We start from the raw sequence: 18,920 nt of genomic DNA, 5'->3' as shown, positions 1-18,920 counted from the left end.
TATTCCTTCATCTTATTATTTATTGAACACCTCCTATATATTAGGCAAAGAAGTTTGAACACCTGTACAGTTTGTATCTAATGGAATGGAAAAGGAAATTTAGAATTAGGATATTTTTATTCCTACATACTATGTCATTAAAATGTACAAATGACACCCTTATTTAATAAATTCACCGTTTGCTATCACAAAATTTTGGAATACATTCTAATAGCTAATCTAGCCCAGTATGTCCATAGAGTTTTGAAAAAATGAAAACAATTTGGAATCTGCATTAAAACAATTGGGGTAGTGATTTCCTTCATAGCCATACACGGCTCTTAATGTTCCCAAAGATCTAAATGTAAGAAGTTTCATAATACCCTTAGAGGTGTGAAGGAATACAGGGATTTGACTCTCAGACTGAACTTGAAAAAATATTATAACTGGGCAATAGTTGCAAAAGGCCTCTCAGCTGTCATGACTTAAGGCTTTTCCAAGAAATATGTTTCCAAAGAATGTTAATAACTTTGGAACATCCTACATGTGAGACACAGCAAATGGTCACCGCCTCTGGGTCAGGCGGTCCAGGGATGTTGTGTTTTTGTCACGGGTCTGCACATTGCACTGGACAAGCTACTTCAGTCTCCTTTATCCAAAATTGAGACCTCTTTGTAAGGTTATGAAAATTCATGCTGTCTTAGTATGAAAGTATTTATTATTTTGATCAGAGATCCTAAGCATTATGATTCAAAAAAAAAAGTGTAGCTATTAAATCAATTGTAATGGAAAATTAAACTAGAAGGATATAGAAGTCCTCCTGAATGGAGTGGCTAACGTGTCTGCGGACATAATGTAAACACACCGTGCCCACTGGGTGTATTCTCAACAGGCAAATGGTCCACCTCTTAGATGCCATATGGAATGGCCAGTGAGCAATTTATATTGTTCCTCATTTAAAAATATTATTGATTTAGAAAGCTTCCTTTTGCCCCTCCCAATGGAAAAGTGCAAATACTTTTCCTTCTATAAAGGGATTGTTGCAAAATCAAATTCAGTCATGAATTATGCACATACAGCTCTTTGCTGTAATGTGATGATTGTTAGTTCTCCTTTGTAAAGTGGCATTATCCACACCTGCCGCGGGGGGTCGCTTGAGGGTTAATTGTGATGATGCAGGTGGGAGGCACACAGTAAATAATACTTCATAGGTGTTAGTGATTATGATCAAAGCCTGTTCCAGGAAATACGTTGTACAGATGCTTATTTCACAGGGCTACCTGGTTACGCAGCGCTAGAAGTCTTTTTGAAAGGAAACAAGAAACAAAAACGATGCACAATGCAAGGGATTCAGGACTAGCGCAGATTGGAATCACACTGCAGACTTGTAGGAGAGCTCCACGTGTGTCCTGCAGGCTCCTAAATTACCAGTTGACGGTGATGTCTGAGTGAGGCTTATGCAACCATTTACTGTTGGATTTTGAAAGAACATTTGACACATCCAATTTATAAATGTTAAAACCCAGATTTTAAGAAATTAATATACCCATTTTTATCATCCACTTCTATGAAATAGATTTTTATGCTTTCATTATTTATGTCTCAGAGAAGAGATTAATCTTGTTCTTTTAGACATAACTTCTGACAATTTCACGAAGACTTTGGTCTTCACTTACACATTTTATGCATTTGATCTTAAGTACTTTATTTGGCTGAAAAGGGCAGCCCACAATCTTAGTAAGCATTTTCTTCTTAAATATTTAAGCAGCTCTTATAAATCTGGTAAATCAAACTTAATTACAACAAATTGAATCACCTAATAAATTTAAATCAAATTCCCTTAATTCTTATTCAACGCATATCCTAACTCTAAAATCAATTATATTTCAAAGTGAAGTCACAAAGCCAGTCTGATTCTTTTATAGGATTCTCTTAGAAACAATAGCTACCCATAATAATAAGGAAGAAATGAAACCAAAAAACTTGCTGTTAAATTTTTAACAGAAAAGTGTCAGTATTCTCAGATTAATTTGCTCCACTATTTTTGTAGCAAAATTACCACGTTTGGCCAGCTGAGGTTACCCGGTGGAGAAATTCAAAACTGATTGAGTCAGTCAATGGAGAATTAAAATCAGGACATGAGACCTCCAGACTCACAGTGTGAGTCTACCCAGCCATATGTGAGACATAGAATGTGTTCTTAACGTTCCCATGGTAACAGGGGACCCCCAAGTTGTTTCCATGTATGATTGATATATATTTTACAATCAGCATCTTCCGCTGCAGTAATTTTGGTTATGGTTTAGATCTGGAGCAGTCATGTTCAGAGGTGGGGCTTTGGGGAAGTAATTGGATCAGGAGGGCTCTGACCTCATCAGGGGATTAACTCATTGAGGGACTCATATCTGATGGCATTATTGAAAGGTGCCTACAAACTGTAGGCAGTGGAACCTAGGGAGAGGAAGTAGGTGGGGGGGGGGCGCTTGCCTAGGAGGATTTATCCTGCCCCTCCCCACACGCAAACAACCCCCGACCCTCCTCTTCCTGGGTGCCTTAAGCTGGGTAACGTTCCTCTTCCATGTCCTTCTGCCATGATGGGCCTTTCCTCAGGCCCAAAATAGTGGAGCTGATCATGGACTGAAACCTCTGGAACCGTGAGCCAAAATGAATCCTTCTTCCTTTAAGTTGTTCATGTCCCATATTTTGGTCAAATCAACAAAAAGCTGACTAACACAATTCTCAAGGTAATAAAAGGTCAGGAAAAATAAAGCCTTTTATCCAATTCCCTTGAGAATCAGATCTACTCTCCTAAAAGGAGGGGCTCATCCCACTGGGCCTCCCTACCATGCTGATGGATCCCAGCCAGACAGGGATTACGTGGCCCTTCAGAGCCTCTGTTCCTACACTGGGGAAAAGATACTGGACTTGTCGAAGGGGTGAGGCAAATGGGAACAAATAGCAAAGGAGGCAAGTACAAAGATGGGACGGAGTGAACTTGAAAAATACAAGAAATAAAGCTAAGACATGGATGTATTTTTTTTTAAAACCTGAGTTTTGGTAGGTGCAATGGATAAGGAAAGAAGTCACATTCTGATTGTGATCATATGGCAGTCATTGATTAAAGGTATATTAGGAGAAAAATAAACATAGTTTGCCTCAGAGTCAGGAGAGTGGAAAAAACAAACCCTGGTAAAGGGAAAACATACTCCTTCACTTCTTGTTAAATTATTGAGGACAAAATTCTGCACCAGTGTCATGGAGTAAGTTGCAGTTCCCAAAAGCCAGTTCCCTGGATATGGGTGAGTCAGTGAGCACGTGGAACACCAGTGAAAGAGGACCAATGGGGATTGGTAGACGGCAGCTAACATACGCATGAACTCCATGTTGAAAAGTGGTTGGAGCCAATTGTCCCAATGTCCTCAACAACAGTCACCAGAGCAGTCCAATGAGAGGGGAGTTTGATGAACAGATTATACTTGGCAACTTGAGCACTTCTGAAATTTTAATATTTGTACAGCTTGGATTTAGGAGTGTCTCTTTGATTCCTATTTATTTTCCAAGAGCCATGATACATGGAGGTGCTGGGAAAGTATTTGGCCACACTACCATATAAAATATCCGGACTCGAAAATAAATTTCAATATGATTACAGTCTCATCAGTCTCACTGATGGCCTATTAGAATCCAATTTTGAGCCAAAATGGAGAGATAAAGGCATGCATGTAAAGTAATGTGATCAAAAAACCCACTTTTAATTAGTAAGCAGTCTGATTTATCTCAAAAGTAACAACAGCTTCTACTCTTTCTCCTTTGAAATCAGGGAGTATGAATAGGCATTTGATGTTTTAGAAATGCCCTTTCAGTATCATCTTATACTAAATGATTTGTTCTGTAGTGAATTTTATTTTCACATATGTTAAATACAATTTCCTGGGGGATTTTCCTCTTGGATAGGAGGGATAGTTGAAGTATACCCTAAGATGAACGGTGAAGAGTGGAGTAAGAGAGGATACCTCTGCGCATGCTTGTTTATTAAAGTCTGTTCCCTGATTGAGTTTTTTTTAACTCAAATAATGTGTATTGATTTTGACCTCTTTTTAGCCTTTTATAAGACAACTGTGGATAGAACAAAGCTGCTGGCTACTGGCTTTTAAATGCTGACCTCAGGGCCAGAGCAGGCAAGCCTGGCAGAGTAGGGGTGAGGAAAAGTTTATCTACTCTCTCTTCGGATAGATTGTGCCCTGGTTGATTGAGAGAAAAGCATGTACAAAGTGCTTAGAAAGCAACCAGGTCCTTGAATTTGCACAAATTTGCGGGGAGTAGAGGCTAGGAAGGTCATGGTTTTGCTTAGCATCAGTAGCCAATTCCTTAAGAAAGAAGCAAATTACAAAAAGAGTAGCTCATTGGGAGGATTCCTGACACAATGAAGCCTTCCTTTGTGCTTCCTTCTGAACTTCAAGTCTCAGCGACAGGCAGAGCTCTCATGTACATTTGTGCTGGTTGCACACTGCTCAACCCCAGAAGATAACATTCATGGTAACCTCTGAGCCCCTACCAAGGAGAGCCAAAGAAATCACTGCCAGAAGTAGAAGCTACTAGGACTGTAAACAGATCCAGGGGGGAAGAGGAGAGTCATCTCAGGTTAAGGTGAATAGCAATGTATTAAAAAAAATCATAAAAGAAATCAAAGATCTTAAAATAGTTCCAGTTTTCTACTTAGCAGCAATGTCTTATTTCTTATAAGTGAATGAAAACCATGTTCATGAATAATCATATGGACTCTGTTTAGGGTTATTTTAATGTTACAGTAATTACCCCAAACTTGCTTTTCCAATAATGGTTATAGATGCAGAGAAATATCTTCATCTTTTCAAAACCTTGAGAGCTATATTTGATATTAATTTGATTGCTCTGCTGTAAAACTTTGAAAAATAAGCAATGTTAAAATATACTTTAAAACATAATTGTCTTTATCCTCATGTTTTAATAATTTATTATTTTTAGTTAATGACTTGACCTTCAGAATACCTTTAAATGTCTCTAATTCTCAGTTTCCTTGGAGCAGCCTGTGCCTGCTTCCTTTGGTTTGTTCAATTCCATGTCAATCAATTACTCTGAAAACCTCCAGATGGGCAGCACTTGGGGGTAACAGTGCCATCTAGTGTTGATTATCTCATATTGCAGCTGCAAGTTTCAAGGACAAATTATCTTCCCATGGTTTTCCCATCCTAATGGTGAGAGTGTTTTCTGTTTGGAATCATAGGATGTGAAAGTTTAGAAGGGACCTGGGGGATTTTCTAGTCTTGTTTTTTCACCTTATTGTTTAAAGGCAGGTTAGGTGACTATCAGGATTAATATATAAAAAACACATCTTCCCCTGTATTTTTTGTTTTTCTAGATTTTTTTTTAAACTGGTAGAAAAACTCACATAACCTAAAGCAACCTAAGGTTTTATTTTAAGCACATGCCCATTTTCTGTTTTTAAGTAATTCTTAGTTAATGAAGAAAAAATGAAATACACTCCTGATGGATAATAACTTCTCGTTGACTTCTTTGAATATCACTTTGAAGTGACAATCTAAGACCAGGAAAGGGGCGGAACTGGTTTACCTGTCCTGACAGTTGATGAAAGAGGAAGTAGGTTGGAAGTTTTTAAATCCAGGTTTTAGAACACAAAAGGAGCCTCCATTTGGGGATTTGAGCCCAACAAATCTCTGTGTCAGCCTGGCTCACTAAATAGCCATCTTTTGGACAACGCAGGAAGTGACTGGACTCAAAGGGTAACATCAGGCGAAGGCTGGGATGGGCAGAACTTGGCTGGTGTATGGCCACGAGTTTCCTTAGAGCATTAGCGTTTCAGGAGTCCCACAGAATATAAACCCTGCCAAAAACTTTAGACTTCATTACTTCCCTGTCCTCGACAAGTACAATTTAATTGAACATTAAGCAATTTGATCTCTTTCACCTAATAAATTGAGCAAATTCAATAAACATAAATCCTGCTAATGATAGAGCTGACCCTGGTGGAGCTGAGCTCATCAGCATCATGGTTATGACTCTCCCTGGAATTTTACTCACAAATGCTTATTGCCGAATGAAGTACTTACCTGATGCTTGGGGTCTGGGGAGCGCATTTAATAATTTTCCTAGGGTGTCAGAAGGACAGTTGTGGAATAGGAAGAACATGGTTTGGCAGAGAGACCACTTGAGGTTCAAATTCTTTACCTGACCTTGGGTAAGGAATGTTATAAACCTTGGTTTTCTTATGGGAAACAAAAGGAGCTAATTACAGTTATTTCTTGGGTTGTTCTGAGATTTAAATGAAACTGAATACAGAAGGGCATAGTGCCTGGCACAGAGGAGCATAACAGTGCGTGCTAGCTAGCTTTCCTTTGTTCAGTTGTTCTTAAGCAGGGACCTGCAGGAGCCAGTATTGCCTGGTACTTCAGTTTTCCTGATGCTTTCTTATCTGTTACATATGCCTGGGAGACACACCCCCATGCACCCCCCCCCACACACACACACACACACTCTCACACTCTCTCTCTCTCTCTCTCTCTCTCTCTCTCAAACATTTTATCTGCTTCTTCATCTGGCACTCACCTCTTAGGTGAAGTTCCCCCAGCTCTTCCAAGTTACTTCTGTGGTTCTAACAGGTGTTGCCCCATGCCTTAGTTTGCCATTGTTGTATCTGTCCCCTCCCCGAAACCTGAATCTGTTCATACTCTTCTCAGCCTCTGGTTGTATGAATGAATGAAGGAGCCCACTCCGTAAGTCCCTGACTGAACAGTGAGTGATCACCTTTCATACAGCTGAAGCAGAGTACCATGATCCTGTCCAGTAGATGGAGGGACTAACGCGTGAAGAAACACCTTCAGAACAAGGAAATAGGAAGTAGAGAATTTGAGACTAGCACCCAAGTCTTTTTTTTTTTTTGGTGGGGGGGGTGCAGGAGGGGTTACCAGGGATTGAACTCAGTGGCATCGGACCACTGAGCCACATCCCCAGATCTATTTCGTATTTTCATTTAGAGACAGGGTCTCACTGATCTACTTAGTGCCTTGATTTTTCTGAGGCTGGCTTTGATATCATGATCCTCCTGCCTCAGCCTCCAGAGCCGCTGGGATAACAGGTGTGCACCACCATGCCTGGCTAGCACCCAAGTCTTTTGACCACAGGTCTTTTCTCTTTTTAGAGTATCCAATCCTCTGTTGTAACTCCACACATTTTAATTTGGGGAAAACAGGGTCCCTTCCTATTCTGTGGGGATCAAGGGTAAGAGTTAATTCTCTGAAAAGGAGTAGAAGGAGTGACACCCAGGCAGATGTCCAATTCCACAGTGTCATTTCAGTACCAGCAGAAGCGCCTCTGTCACCTTCCTTGACCATACCAGATGAAATATTCTGTAACTGGTCAACTTTTTAAATTTTTATAGCTTTTCAATTAATAATCCATGTTTAAACCTGTGGGAAAAACACCTGTGCAGAAATTTGAGTCAAGTATGACCTGTTTTTATCAATGAATAAGAACTGGTCCTTGTTTCTCCTGCATATGCAGTTCAAACCCTAGGACACTGAATTTTTAGTTCTGGTTATGTAGAGGCTGAGATGTAGCCTCTGCTTCATTTCTGAGAGCAGCTGAATTTAATCTGCCTCAGATGGAACTAAAACTTCACCTCCCACTTTCCTCACATGCCAGAGTGGCACTGTGACATGTGACTGTCCAGACCAGCCCTGCAGATGTGTGTGTCACCAACAACGGAGACATCCTGCCAGGATATAGTAATGTGCTTCCCATTGCTGCTGACAGCAGAGGCCCCAGACCTACCGGCTCTAGGGGGTAGTTTAAAAAAAACTTTTTTTTTTTTTTTTAAATTTAAAGTAAAAAAATCAAAGCAGTACCATCTGTCATACAAATCTGCTATGCCAGGGAAATTAGTGTGATCAGTGGCCTGGATCTTGTTCAGAGCACTCAGGGATGGTGTCCCATACCACCCCACGTGTCCCCTTCATAGCTTTGATCGAGAGCTGAGCATTTGTGCTTGGGGAGGAGGGAAATACCATGGTGGAGGAGGGACTGTGAGGTGTCAATAGTTCCCTTTCCTGTTCATTTCATGTTGGTGTTTGGTGAGGTTCCAGACGGACACAGTGTATGGGCTCTCAGAAACAGCACTGTTTCACCAAGTGTGCCTTCCAGGACAGGCCCCGCTAAGCAACTGCTCCTCTGCACCGAGCCCCTGACAACTGGGTGATTCATTGCTGCTAACGTGCATAAGTAAGGGGTGTTTTGGAAAAGGAAAGAGACTCTAAGGACAGAAAATATGTGTGCATGTCCACATGCTGAGCTGGAGGATGCAGCAGCCAGGAGATTCTCACAGTTCTCATGGGAAGTTGTGGAAATAAGTCAGGGATCTGCTCTTCTTGGTCTCCATACCTGAGCCAGCCACAATTCACTGCCATCCCCATAGCAGTGACCCAGCCCTAGGCACACAGAGGCCCAGCAAATGCTAGAAGGTTGTCTATTTCAAGATTCTGAAGAAGACACCTTGCCCAAAACTTGTCTGAATGTTCTGTGCTGTCCCCTTTGCCCCACTGGAAGATAAATAACACTCTCCCCTGTAAACCTGCTCTCCACTCAAGACCTTTCCAATCTGTTCAAGCATGTGCCAAGAATTAGTGAACATCCTCTTTTCTCAATAATTTGAGTTCCATTGGTCTAATGTTAAAATGGGCTGCTGGTCATTCTTTATCAGAATAGTTAAATTGGCCAAGGCAATAAGCAATTTTGTGCCTTGTTGTTGAACATGAAGCTTGCAAGGACTATTTTTTCTTTATTTACTGAGCTAGAGTTTGCCTTCATCTGTGTAAAAACTCCAAATAATCTTGGAATAAAGTTAACAAAAAAAATTTTTTAAAAAATACCTGGACTATGGAAACTTGCTCTTAATTTACTGTACATTTCTTTGCAAATTGACAACTTTGGGTCTTAACATTAAAATGTGTATCAGTCACTTATTGTAATACTGTCTCTGAAAAATCTCCATTTGTTTCCAGATGTTTAGTAGGGACTTAGTGATTTCACCTACAAGAAAAAATGATAACGTCTGTTTTCTTGGTGCTTCAGAATTTATGAAGAGTTCAATAACATTATCTCATTTTTCATGTCAGTAACACAGAGGTGGACAAGTAAGAATTATTATCCCTGTGTGATAGCTATGGAAACTGAGGCCTGCCCAACATTACTAAGCCAGAAACTAAGCAGTACAATCAGGACTGGAGCCCCCAGTTCCTGCCTCCAAAGCCCACATTCTTTCCATATTCCCACGCTCACTTCACCCTTGACCCTGGCCAGGAATCAGAGCAGATGTGCGCCACAGAAGAGGCAGCATGGATAGATTAGGATGGACCCATCCATGCTCCCAGAAAAATAATTCAAAATACATATCCTAGTGATGATGGGATGCAGAGCATCTTCAAATACAAGAGAGAGTGTATGTAATGCAGAAATGATGTATGGGTAACTGACCAAAATTGTCTTGAAGTCTGGCCACTTCATGGACTGGAGAAAGTGAAGCCATGAAGGTCAACCATTTCTTCAGTTGTAAGAATAAAAATGCATGGTGGGGAGTGCGGAAGGAGGAGAAAGAAGATACAGTGAGTCCCAGAGGTACCACCCCACTGTTTCTCTCTGCTGCTCCCTCACCCAGCCTGAGTCAAATCAGATGCCTTCTTTAGGAACCACTTGGTAGTTTCCAGACTCAACTTACTTTCCTTTCACAATGCCTTTGGGTAAGCCCTTTAAAATCAATCCCAAATATCTTTTCCCTTCATGTAACTCCTGGTCATAGTTAGAGTTGGGAACAACTTTGGCAGGAAGCTGTTTCTGAACATTGCACAGGAATAAGAGCCTTCTTTTCCTCTTCCCTTTTATATTGAGTTCCTTTACTTTGGCATTGCTAGATGGAGAGAGCTCGGAACATCAAGGTGGTTTTGTTTATTTGGTGGAGGAGGCACAGGACTGAGGACTGGGCAGCCCTGGCCAGGCCCTTTCTGTGACCTCAAGTCTCAGCGAGGCTTCCCTGATGACTGACAGATATCTGAGGGGAGGATTCTTAGCCATCTCTGGATTTAGTTTTACAAACTAAGTACATGAATGAATTCATTTTAAAATCCACTCTTGATCCTACTGTGGCTTCGATATGTTGAACAAGTCTCCCTTTCACATGTGCAACAAATGTATATAAAGCCATGAGAGAAGATGACCTCAGCTCTTGAAACTTGTAAACATTTGAGCCATCTCCCTCTCCAGGGAAAGCCCCCCAAAGAATTTCAAACTTCAAGCAGAACTGGCAACCATTTATACTCTCTGTTTGAAGTTGTAATTTTTTTTTAAGCCAAAGATGATCTTACGGGTTCAGCCATTTCCTTAATGAAATTAATATTTCTCACTGAATGGTTTCATGCAAAAGTGCTGGGATGTCTGGGGTCTGGATGTCATTCCTGTGATTTTTCTACATAAGGAAAACTGTAAGCAGGGGCAACCACTATCCAGGGGTTCAAAATCTTTTATGAACTTCATGCTTCCTTTGTGTGGGTCTCAGAGAGAATGGAATTGTGTGTGTGCATGTGTGGATACAAGTGACACACCTCTGACTCCTCACCCTCACGCCTCAGGTAACTTAAGCAAAGGGATTAAAGGCTTCTTCAGAATTCACACTGTTGCTTTAGTGTTGTTTTTAGTCTGGAACATTCCAAAAGAGAGGAAATCTCCAGGCAAGTGTGACTGTTGCCTTCTGTGCCCCAAGATGCCTGTCCTGGGGTCTGCTGCTCGTCCTGCCTCTCACAGTCCTAGTAGAGCTGTTGACCTTGGGGAGCCCCAGAACTTTGACCAACTGCTAGAGGTATCCTTGGACAGAGTATTTCCTTTAAATTATACATTCAGCACAGGAAGCTCACCTTTCTAAACAACTCTCAACTGCAGGGGAGAATCTGAGATCATGACATGCATTTAAGGCTCAGGAACTCCAAGCAAGGTGCTGTGTGCTGGGTCCTGAAGGGAAGTTTAGGGGTCTAACAGCTGGCCCAGTGTGGAGTGGGACTGTGGCCTCAGGAAGTGGTAGCTGCAGGTGAATCTAGCTGGGGTGCAGAGAAGGTAAGGACAGAGTTCCAGAGGAGCGGAGATGGTTGAAGGAGAGACGAATGTTCCGAGTGAGCACTCTGGAGCTTCGTTTCTGACTTCTGATCTGGTACTGCCACATAGCAACTGTGAGTTCACCACTCCGTGCCTTTATTTACACATTGGTGAAATGCGGGAAGATAGAACCTCTTCTGAGGGTGGTATTTTAGAGGACTTGTGTGTTAAATGCTTAGAATAATACCTGACGTACAGCAAGCACTACACAGCTGTTAGCTGCTGTTATCGTCACCACCATCACACTTACCCTCATTAATGTGATCACAGCTGTAATGCTATTCGTAAGCTCTGCAGAATTATACAGTGCCACAATAGAGTTATGACAGTGGCTACTCCATTCAAGCCAGGGAACTGGAGCATCCTGACTTGGATTGGGTTGAGTGGTACATCTTTCCTATTTCTAGTGTGTGAAAAAGTAACTGCCCTTAAGAATGACCTCTTATCCCTTAAAGGTGTTTTTTGTTTTGATAATTAAAAAAAAAAACAAAACAAGTCATTCTTTCAACAGGCCCAAAGCACTCTCCCCGATGGCTCACCTCAGTTCCTTACCATTCTGGGATGTGTTCTACCAATTGTTCAGCAACTATTAATTATGCTCCACAGTATTCTTATAAAGTTCCTGTAGAAATGTCTTCAGGGTCCCAGGGACAGCAGAGTGTGAGAGGTGGAGACGGTGGAGACCCTGCTGCTGAGCTGTGAGGGGTACGTCCGGGTGTGATCCAGCACCCACTAGGTCTCACGCTACTGCCTGTCCTTTCCTTCCTAGATGACTACGCCCAGCTGTGTAACATCCCTGTGACGGGTCGCCGGCAGCCGTATGGACGGGACGCCTTGGTCGACTTTAGTGAACAGTATGCTCCAGAAGCCGATCCCTACTTCATCCAGGACCGTAAGCAAAACTCTTTGGTTACTTTGAAATTGAATTGTGATTAAAGATTACTCAGTGGTTCTCAAAATGTGATCCTTGGGAACTTGCTTGGAATGGAGATTTACCAGGCTCAGAAGGCTGGTTCTACTGAGGCCTCTGAGTGACCTGTCCCCACGCTTGATCCTGAGAACCATGGAGTTCATGATTGGTCTTGCTGGTCCGGGGCACTGCTGTGTTCACTTTCCTTTTGGTAACAAACATGATCTTATTGTTACAATTGTTACAGCAAAATCATTTCTTTTCATGGTAGGAGGTGGCCTAGTTCCAGGGTTTCCTTGACAGCCTGGTTGTATTGTAGCCTTTGTTTTATACAAGGAAATGACAAATGTTAACTGAACCAAGTTGATCTTTACAAGTGTTTTAGAGTGGGAGGTCAAACAAAGAAAAACAGCTGTCTTGGTCAGAAATGAATTTTGAGAATACACTTGTGAGGGGATTTATTAAGTAAGAAATGATGTGTGCCAGCTTTTTTTCTGGATTCGTGAGCAGAGCTCTTCTGGGGGAGGTGGGAGTGTGTATGTGCCAACAGCATTCCCCCCGCTCCCCTAGGGAAGGAAACGTCCTGGAGTGTGGGCCGAGGCCCTGGCTGATGAGCCTCACCCACAGGCTTGATGTTTGTATGGGGAACTTCAGAGCTTTCAAGTAGAGAATAAGGACTTCTAGTCTGAAAAATGAGCAGTTCACAATGAAATATTGGCAGATAATAAATTGGCTCACTACAAGAACAGTAATGGGGAGATAGGGAGTGCTAGTTCAGGAGCCCATCCTCATCCCAAAGGGGCACGCATCCCAGGTGTAGCTTTGCCACAGTCTCAGACAGGGAGTCCCTGTGGACTTTGGAGGTAGGACTTTAGGGATGCTGCTGAATCACAAAGTACATGAAGCCTTTTCTTCTGGGCCCAATCGCTGGTACAGAAAGCCAGTCCTCTAGGACTGGGCCCTTAAGGAGCTCCAGGGGTGCTGTGGTTGCATTTGGAGACTCTTTCCATTCCAAGTCAAAAGAGCTTTTTCTTTTCCCCTTCTCCTGGTCTTTTCCCTCTTCCTCCTGACCTTTGGTTCTTTAAGGCATAGGGGAGGGAAGGCCCCACCTGCTCCCCCTAGTTCCTACGTGGTCTCTTTGGCTAGATCTAAGAATCCAGTTAATACAAGTGCTGATGAACAGGAGAGAAGCATAATCGTTTTGTTAAACTTACATGTACCTGGGGATCTCTCCAAGAGAGCAGTAAGAAGAATTGACCAAAGCATGATGCTTTTAGAGTTTTTTTTTTTTTTTTTAAGACAAAGAACAGTAAATTAGTGAAGGAAGTGATGAGATGAAAGGCTATCTGAACTAGGATAGTAAGTTCTAGGGATGTTACTAAGGAATGTCTGGGAGGGGAACATAGAGGCTAGTGGAAGACAAGAGACATTTCAAAATTTGTTTATCCAGGTTCTCTGCAGCTCCCATCACCAACCTCTGGTGATCAGGCTGTTTTCCAACATTGGGTATGTGAAGGTCATTCCTCCCGAAAGAATCCTTATGGCCTGCTGCATGTGGGGAAAAATAGGCCCATTCTGAAGTGACAGTTCCTCAAGTGATTTCAGCTTGAAATAATCAATATACCAACTTGGCTTATTTTGAGACGGCACAGCCTACACTCTTTCAAAGGATGCTGTGTACTGATCACCCAGCAGGATTGGGAATGCCTTAGAACATACATGGAAACAGTATTCCACTAATCCAGCTAGGTTGAATAGCAGCCAGATCAAGAACTGGTACCCTTTCCCAGGCTACCCGAGGGTAACCCCCATCCTGCCTTCTAATGCCATGGGTTAGCAACATTTGACCTTGTTCTACCTCGTGAAATGGTGCTGAAGGTGCTCACAGCCAGAAAACTGAGCACCTGTAGTTTATACACATCACTGCATGAGTTCAAGGTCAGTAAACATTTACATAAAAAAAAGGAATATCAAGATTGAATGAAATCCTAGTTTGCTCCATAAATCCAGAAAACAGTCTGTTTGCAACTCTGGTGCAACCCATGGCTTTTATGTGTGTAGCCTCCTTCATATTATAGATCTGATTCCAGGATTTTTAATTTTGTTCTAGTTTATGGACCTTCTTTCTAATGCTGACATTGGACTAAAGCTCTTTTTCTTTTCTTTTTATAATTCACTTAAAATGATAAGTAAACATTTTGGTGTCACATCAAGCCATATAGGAAGTTGATATATAGTTACGGTTTGGACTCCATAATGGCCTTTAAAGGTCTTACAAGTTGCAAAGAAATCTCTCCCCCTCCCCAGCGAGTTTTCTGATTAGCAGCAAGGGTTTTGGGGCCCTGCTGCGGAGAGGAGCAGATTGAACAGATGGTAACAGAGGAGGCTGTGGGAGGTTCCTCATCACCTTTATGGTCACCATCTCTGTTACCTTCAGCTGCAGCAGTTTCCTAAAACTGCAATTTATTAGAGCAGAGATGAACATATTTTCATAATGAAGGGCCACATAGTGACGTTTTTAGAATTCACAGTCCCTATGGTCTCTGTTGTACTTATTCAACTCTTCCCTGATACCACTAAAGCAGCTACAGACAGTCCTGTTAGCCAATGGCAGTGTTTACAAAAACAGGCATCGAGCCTGCTTACCTGTTTAGAAGCCTAAACAAGTATTATCTCCTTGTTGTGTATGGGTGTTTCATGTCTTAATTTCTGCAATAAAAAATAATTTTACTAGCTATAAAGTATAAATGATTTTTTTGGTTATACATTGAATTTTGAAGTATTTTGTAGAAAGACTTCATTTTCTTAAGTAAGCATTTCTCAAACTGGCTTTGGGTATCTGCTGTCATATTCTGGATAGCCTGTAATATTTCTTTTCCCTTTAAATTTTTGAAAAGAGCCCATCATGCATGTACGTGTTACTTAACTTTTAAAGGCACCAACTTAGACCTTATAGCCTTTCCTCCAGAGCAATATTTTGCTGCCCCCTGTGGTTCCACTGAAGAATCACTTCAAAGGCCAGATAGAAATACAGCGAGAACTTTCTGCACTATTTTTTCTGAAGGAAATTTGTGGTGTGGAGCCGAGATGCGTAGTGGTGTTCTTGGGTCATTGTAGATTTATATTTACAACTTTCCTTTCTAGAAAGTGGGCTAAACACTCTCAATGCCTAGTTAAATTGTTTTTATATTACTCCAACTCTAAATGTCTTCAAACTGATTCAGAGCTAGTTTCTAAACAATAAAAAGAGCCAAACAAGAGTTTCTTTGTTTCCTTTTTAAAAGCCTTTTGGTTTTCTAAACACAAGTCTGATGTCCTTTCCCATTTATCAGGATGTTTGGAATCCTTTTTACTGCCTTCAGCCTTTGATCCCTTGTGTAAGGCCCTTTCCAAAGCCAGAGCAAACAGACACTGAGAAAGGCCAGCCTGGCTTTTCTATGGTCTTGCAAACCCCCATTGAAGAAGCATGTCCTCACACTCTCATGGAGCTTTTTAGCAAATGCCTGCTGAGCTCTGATTGTGAATCCCATTGGTTCCTGAAAGATTTTCTGACATTTGCCATTCTGACAACTTAGGAATTTGGAAATGAACATTTTTCATAATTAAGAGCGAAGCCAAAAACCATACTTGCTTTCTCATTTTATGTGATTTTTAATATAAAACTTCAAAATTCAAGATGTGGGACAATTCTGTACAACGTATACAATATTTTAAATATTTATATGCTTATATGCTTTATATGCTTAATATTTGGCAGGGCTTTATTTAGTATTGACTTAAATTCTAATACTAGCTTGAAGGTATCTTGAATGTACAATGAACCTTAACCTTAATAATAATACAGTTAAACAGTATATAGGAGGGCTGAAAATTTCTAATCTGGCTCCTGTTGTTTCTTTCTAGGTTTTTTAAATAGCTTCGAGGAGTTACAGGCTGAGGAATGTGGCATCCTCAATGGATGTGAGAACGGCCGCTGTGTGAGGGTCCAGGAAGGTTACACGTGTGATTGCTTTGATGGGTACCACTTGGATATGGCCAAGATGACCTGTGTTGGTAAGAATGAGTGGCCAGACCCCAGTCAGTTGAGTACATTGAAGATATATTTGTAGTATCAGTTTGGGAAGATGAGAAAAGTCCTGGAGATTGCATTAAATACAGTATCATTAACTGTACTTAATGCCACTGCACAGTACAGTTAAAAATGGTTAACATGGTCACTTTTATGTTCTGTATTTTGTACAATTAAAATAAAGGTTGATACCTCATTTAAGAACCTACAGTGAGTGGGGTCAGAGGCATAGCTCAGGGTTCTAGCCCAGTAGATGTAAGCCCTGGGTTCAATCCCAAGCTCTGCACATGAAAAAAATAAATAAATTCAGAGTGGTAAATATGGAGGAAAGGCAAGAATATCCCAGGTAATTACTTTGACTCTTAAATTTAGCTTTTGACTATGCAACAGGAAATGACTACTGAATACTTGATACAGACAGAAAGGAGAGTAGATATCTCAAAAATATATTGCTTCCATATCATTTTGGATAAAACTTCTACTGAAACCATCTTTCACCCCCACCTCCCACTTTTGAGGTGAATAGGAAATATGCATTTGGCATCTTCTGTGTAACTCTGATGTCTTTTAGGCCCTGTTTGCGTTGGATAAAAGACCTGTGACTTGACACTTCTGCTATTTTTCTTCTCCTTCCAGAAGTGTTCACTTTGCCCACCAAAGATTTTTGTGATTTTTAATTTGTGGTGGGTCTGGAAAACATGTAGCCTAGGTTCTTACAGGTGTTTTGGGCACTTGGCATCGAAACAGAACTCGTGTGGAAAGATATCAGAGAGTGTCAGAATAGAAGGCTCTAGAGAGGCTTCCCTGAGAGTTCTCTGCTTGCTCACTTGGTTCCTTTTCATAAATCGATCAGTCCTAAAATTTGGGAAGGAATTTTGAAGTAATATGGTTCCTCCAACTTTCTTGAGGTTTGGCTATAAAGTGTCAAGATAAAAAAAATGTTCATGTTATATTAAATATCAGGGAAAGACATTCTAGAACCTCCCTGATATCTACCTTAAGATCACGATTGAAACAGACCATAATAGAAAAGTCCATACAGACTATGGTTGGTGGGGAGGTAGGTACCTGAATGCTTCTCATTGAGTGTAGGTTGGGTTTCTCTAAGGAGTGATCTTAAAGATTGTTGACCTGCATGGTTTGGCTTATTGCAGATGTAAATGAATGCGACGAGTTGAACAACAGGATGTCTCTCTGCAAGAATGCCAAGTGCATTAACACAGAAGGTTCCTACAAATGTTTGTGTCTGCCAGGCTACGTCCCTTCTGACAAGCCCAACTACTGCACTCCGTTGAATACAGCCTTGAATTTAGAAAAAGACAGTGACCTGGAGTAAAAGAGAATCTACGTAACCTAAGCCCATATACTCTGCACTGTGTAAAGGAAAAGGGAGAAATGTATTATACTTGAGATATTGCACCTAACCCAGAATGTCGGAAATACGGAAACAGCAGAGAGTTGTGCATCCTCCAAAGACAATGAGAGGATTTGGTATGAGCCTGACTGGTGTTAACAGACCAAAAGGACATTTCTCTGAAAAACCAGTATATATAGTCTGTTCATATGTAAAATTCAATGGAAAAGAGGCAGAACAGTGCTGTTATTTTAAACAGAAGTTTGTATTATTATGTTGTTTTGTTGTTTTTTTTTTTTTCTATTGCTTAAATTTGGCATTTAAATAGTGGTGGAAATGTTTTATATAATTTTCATTTTTTGGTTATGCAGTTCCTTGGCTACTGTTTTTCTTTTTCTTTGTTTTTTTTTTTAAATCTCAACTGCAAAAGTTTGATAAAATATTGTTAAGCTGTATTATAAGTATTGTGACACGGGGTTCTGCTATTCCTGGTCTGGAGCATTTTTAAAATTAAAATTGTCTGTCCTGTGGAGCAGGCAGTGATCTTGTTTCAAAACTTTTATACACATTTGGAGAAAAAAAACAAAACTTGATATTTTCAGTGTGTTGTCTGATCTTCCTGTCCATTCTTAGCCAAGCTGCTAGCAGGTTTCAATTGGATACATTGAGATGGAAGAATTTAGGAGCTTACAATAGTATTGTGATATGTAAAGTAAGTCCAGCAAATTTTCAAAACTTGATGATCTCCAATATACTTAACATTGTATGTTAAAGCAAAATAAATCACCATTTTTGTAGAAAAAATTCTACCTGAGAGTGATTGTCAGTGAGTGCATCTTAACACCTTGTATCCCATCAAGCTACCCCCAATCTAACAAAAACAATGATCTTCTATTAATGTAGATTTTTTTTTTCAAGTTAATCACAAGTTAATCATTAGTTAGATGTTGTTAAGGGCTGCATTGTTTCCCCCCATCTAAAATTCATTTGTTAAAGTTCTAACCCTCGGGCTGGGGATGTGGCTCAAGCGGTAGCGCGCTCGCCTGGCATGCGTGCGGCCCGGGTTCGGATCCTCAGCACCACATACAAACAAAGATGTTGTGCCCGCCGATAACTAAAAAAAAAAATAAATAAACATTTAAAAAAAAAAAAAAGTTCTAACCCTCAATACTTGAGAATGTGCTGGAGATAGGATCATTAATGTTAAATAAAGTCAATGGGGTGAGCCATATCCAATATGGCTGGTATGCTTATGAAGAACTGCTACAGACACAGACACACACAGAGGAGAGGACTTGTGAAGATACAGGGAGAAGATGACCACTTACAAACAAAGGAGAGGCCTCAGGGAAAAAAAGAAGAAGGAAATCAGCTCTGCTAAAATCTTGATCTTGACCTTTTAGAGTCCAAAATTGTGA

The 18,920-nt window shown here is 40.8% G+C and overlaps 1 protein-coding gene across 6 annotated transcripts in view; it reads left to right on the top strand.

Annotated features, from left to right (window-relative positions):
- Positions 1-18,316, top strand: part of Ltbp1 (latent transforming growth factor beta binding protein 1) — a 389,795-nt gene extending 371,479 nt beyond the window's left edge. For all 6 annotated transcript variants that reach the window (XM_015479779.2, XM_048804568.1, XM_048804569.1 and 3 more), the window contains 3 exons: positions 11,939-12,061; positions 15,983-16,132; positions 17,303-18,316. In XM_015479779.2, coding sequence (XP_015335265.2) covers positions 11,939-12,061; positions 15,983-16,132; positions 17,303-17,484 — 455 coding nt within the window. In that variant the 3' untranslated portion in view covers positions 17,485-18,316. The remainder of the gene's footprint in view (positions 1-11,938; positions 12,062-15,982; positions 16,133-17,302) is intronic.
- The last annotated feature ends 604 nt before the right edge of the window (positions 18,317-18,920 follow it).

Source organism: Marmota marmota, unplaced genomic scaffold (genome assembly GCF_001458135.2).
Source record: "Marmota marmota marmota unplaced genomic scaffold, marMar, whole genome shotgun sequence".
Taxonomy (NCBI): Eukaryota; Metazoa; Chordata; class Mammalia; order Rodentia; family Sciuridae; genus Marmota; species Marmota marmota.
The sequence above is the reverse complement of the archived record's forward strand: the minus strand, read 5'-3'. Positions and strand labels throughout refer to the sequence as shown.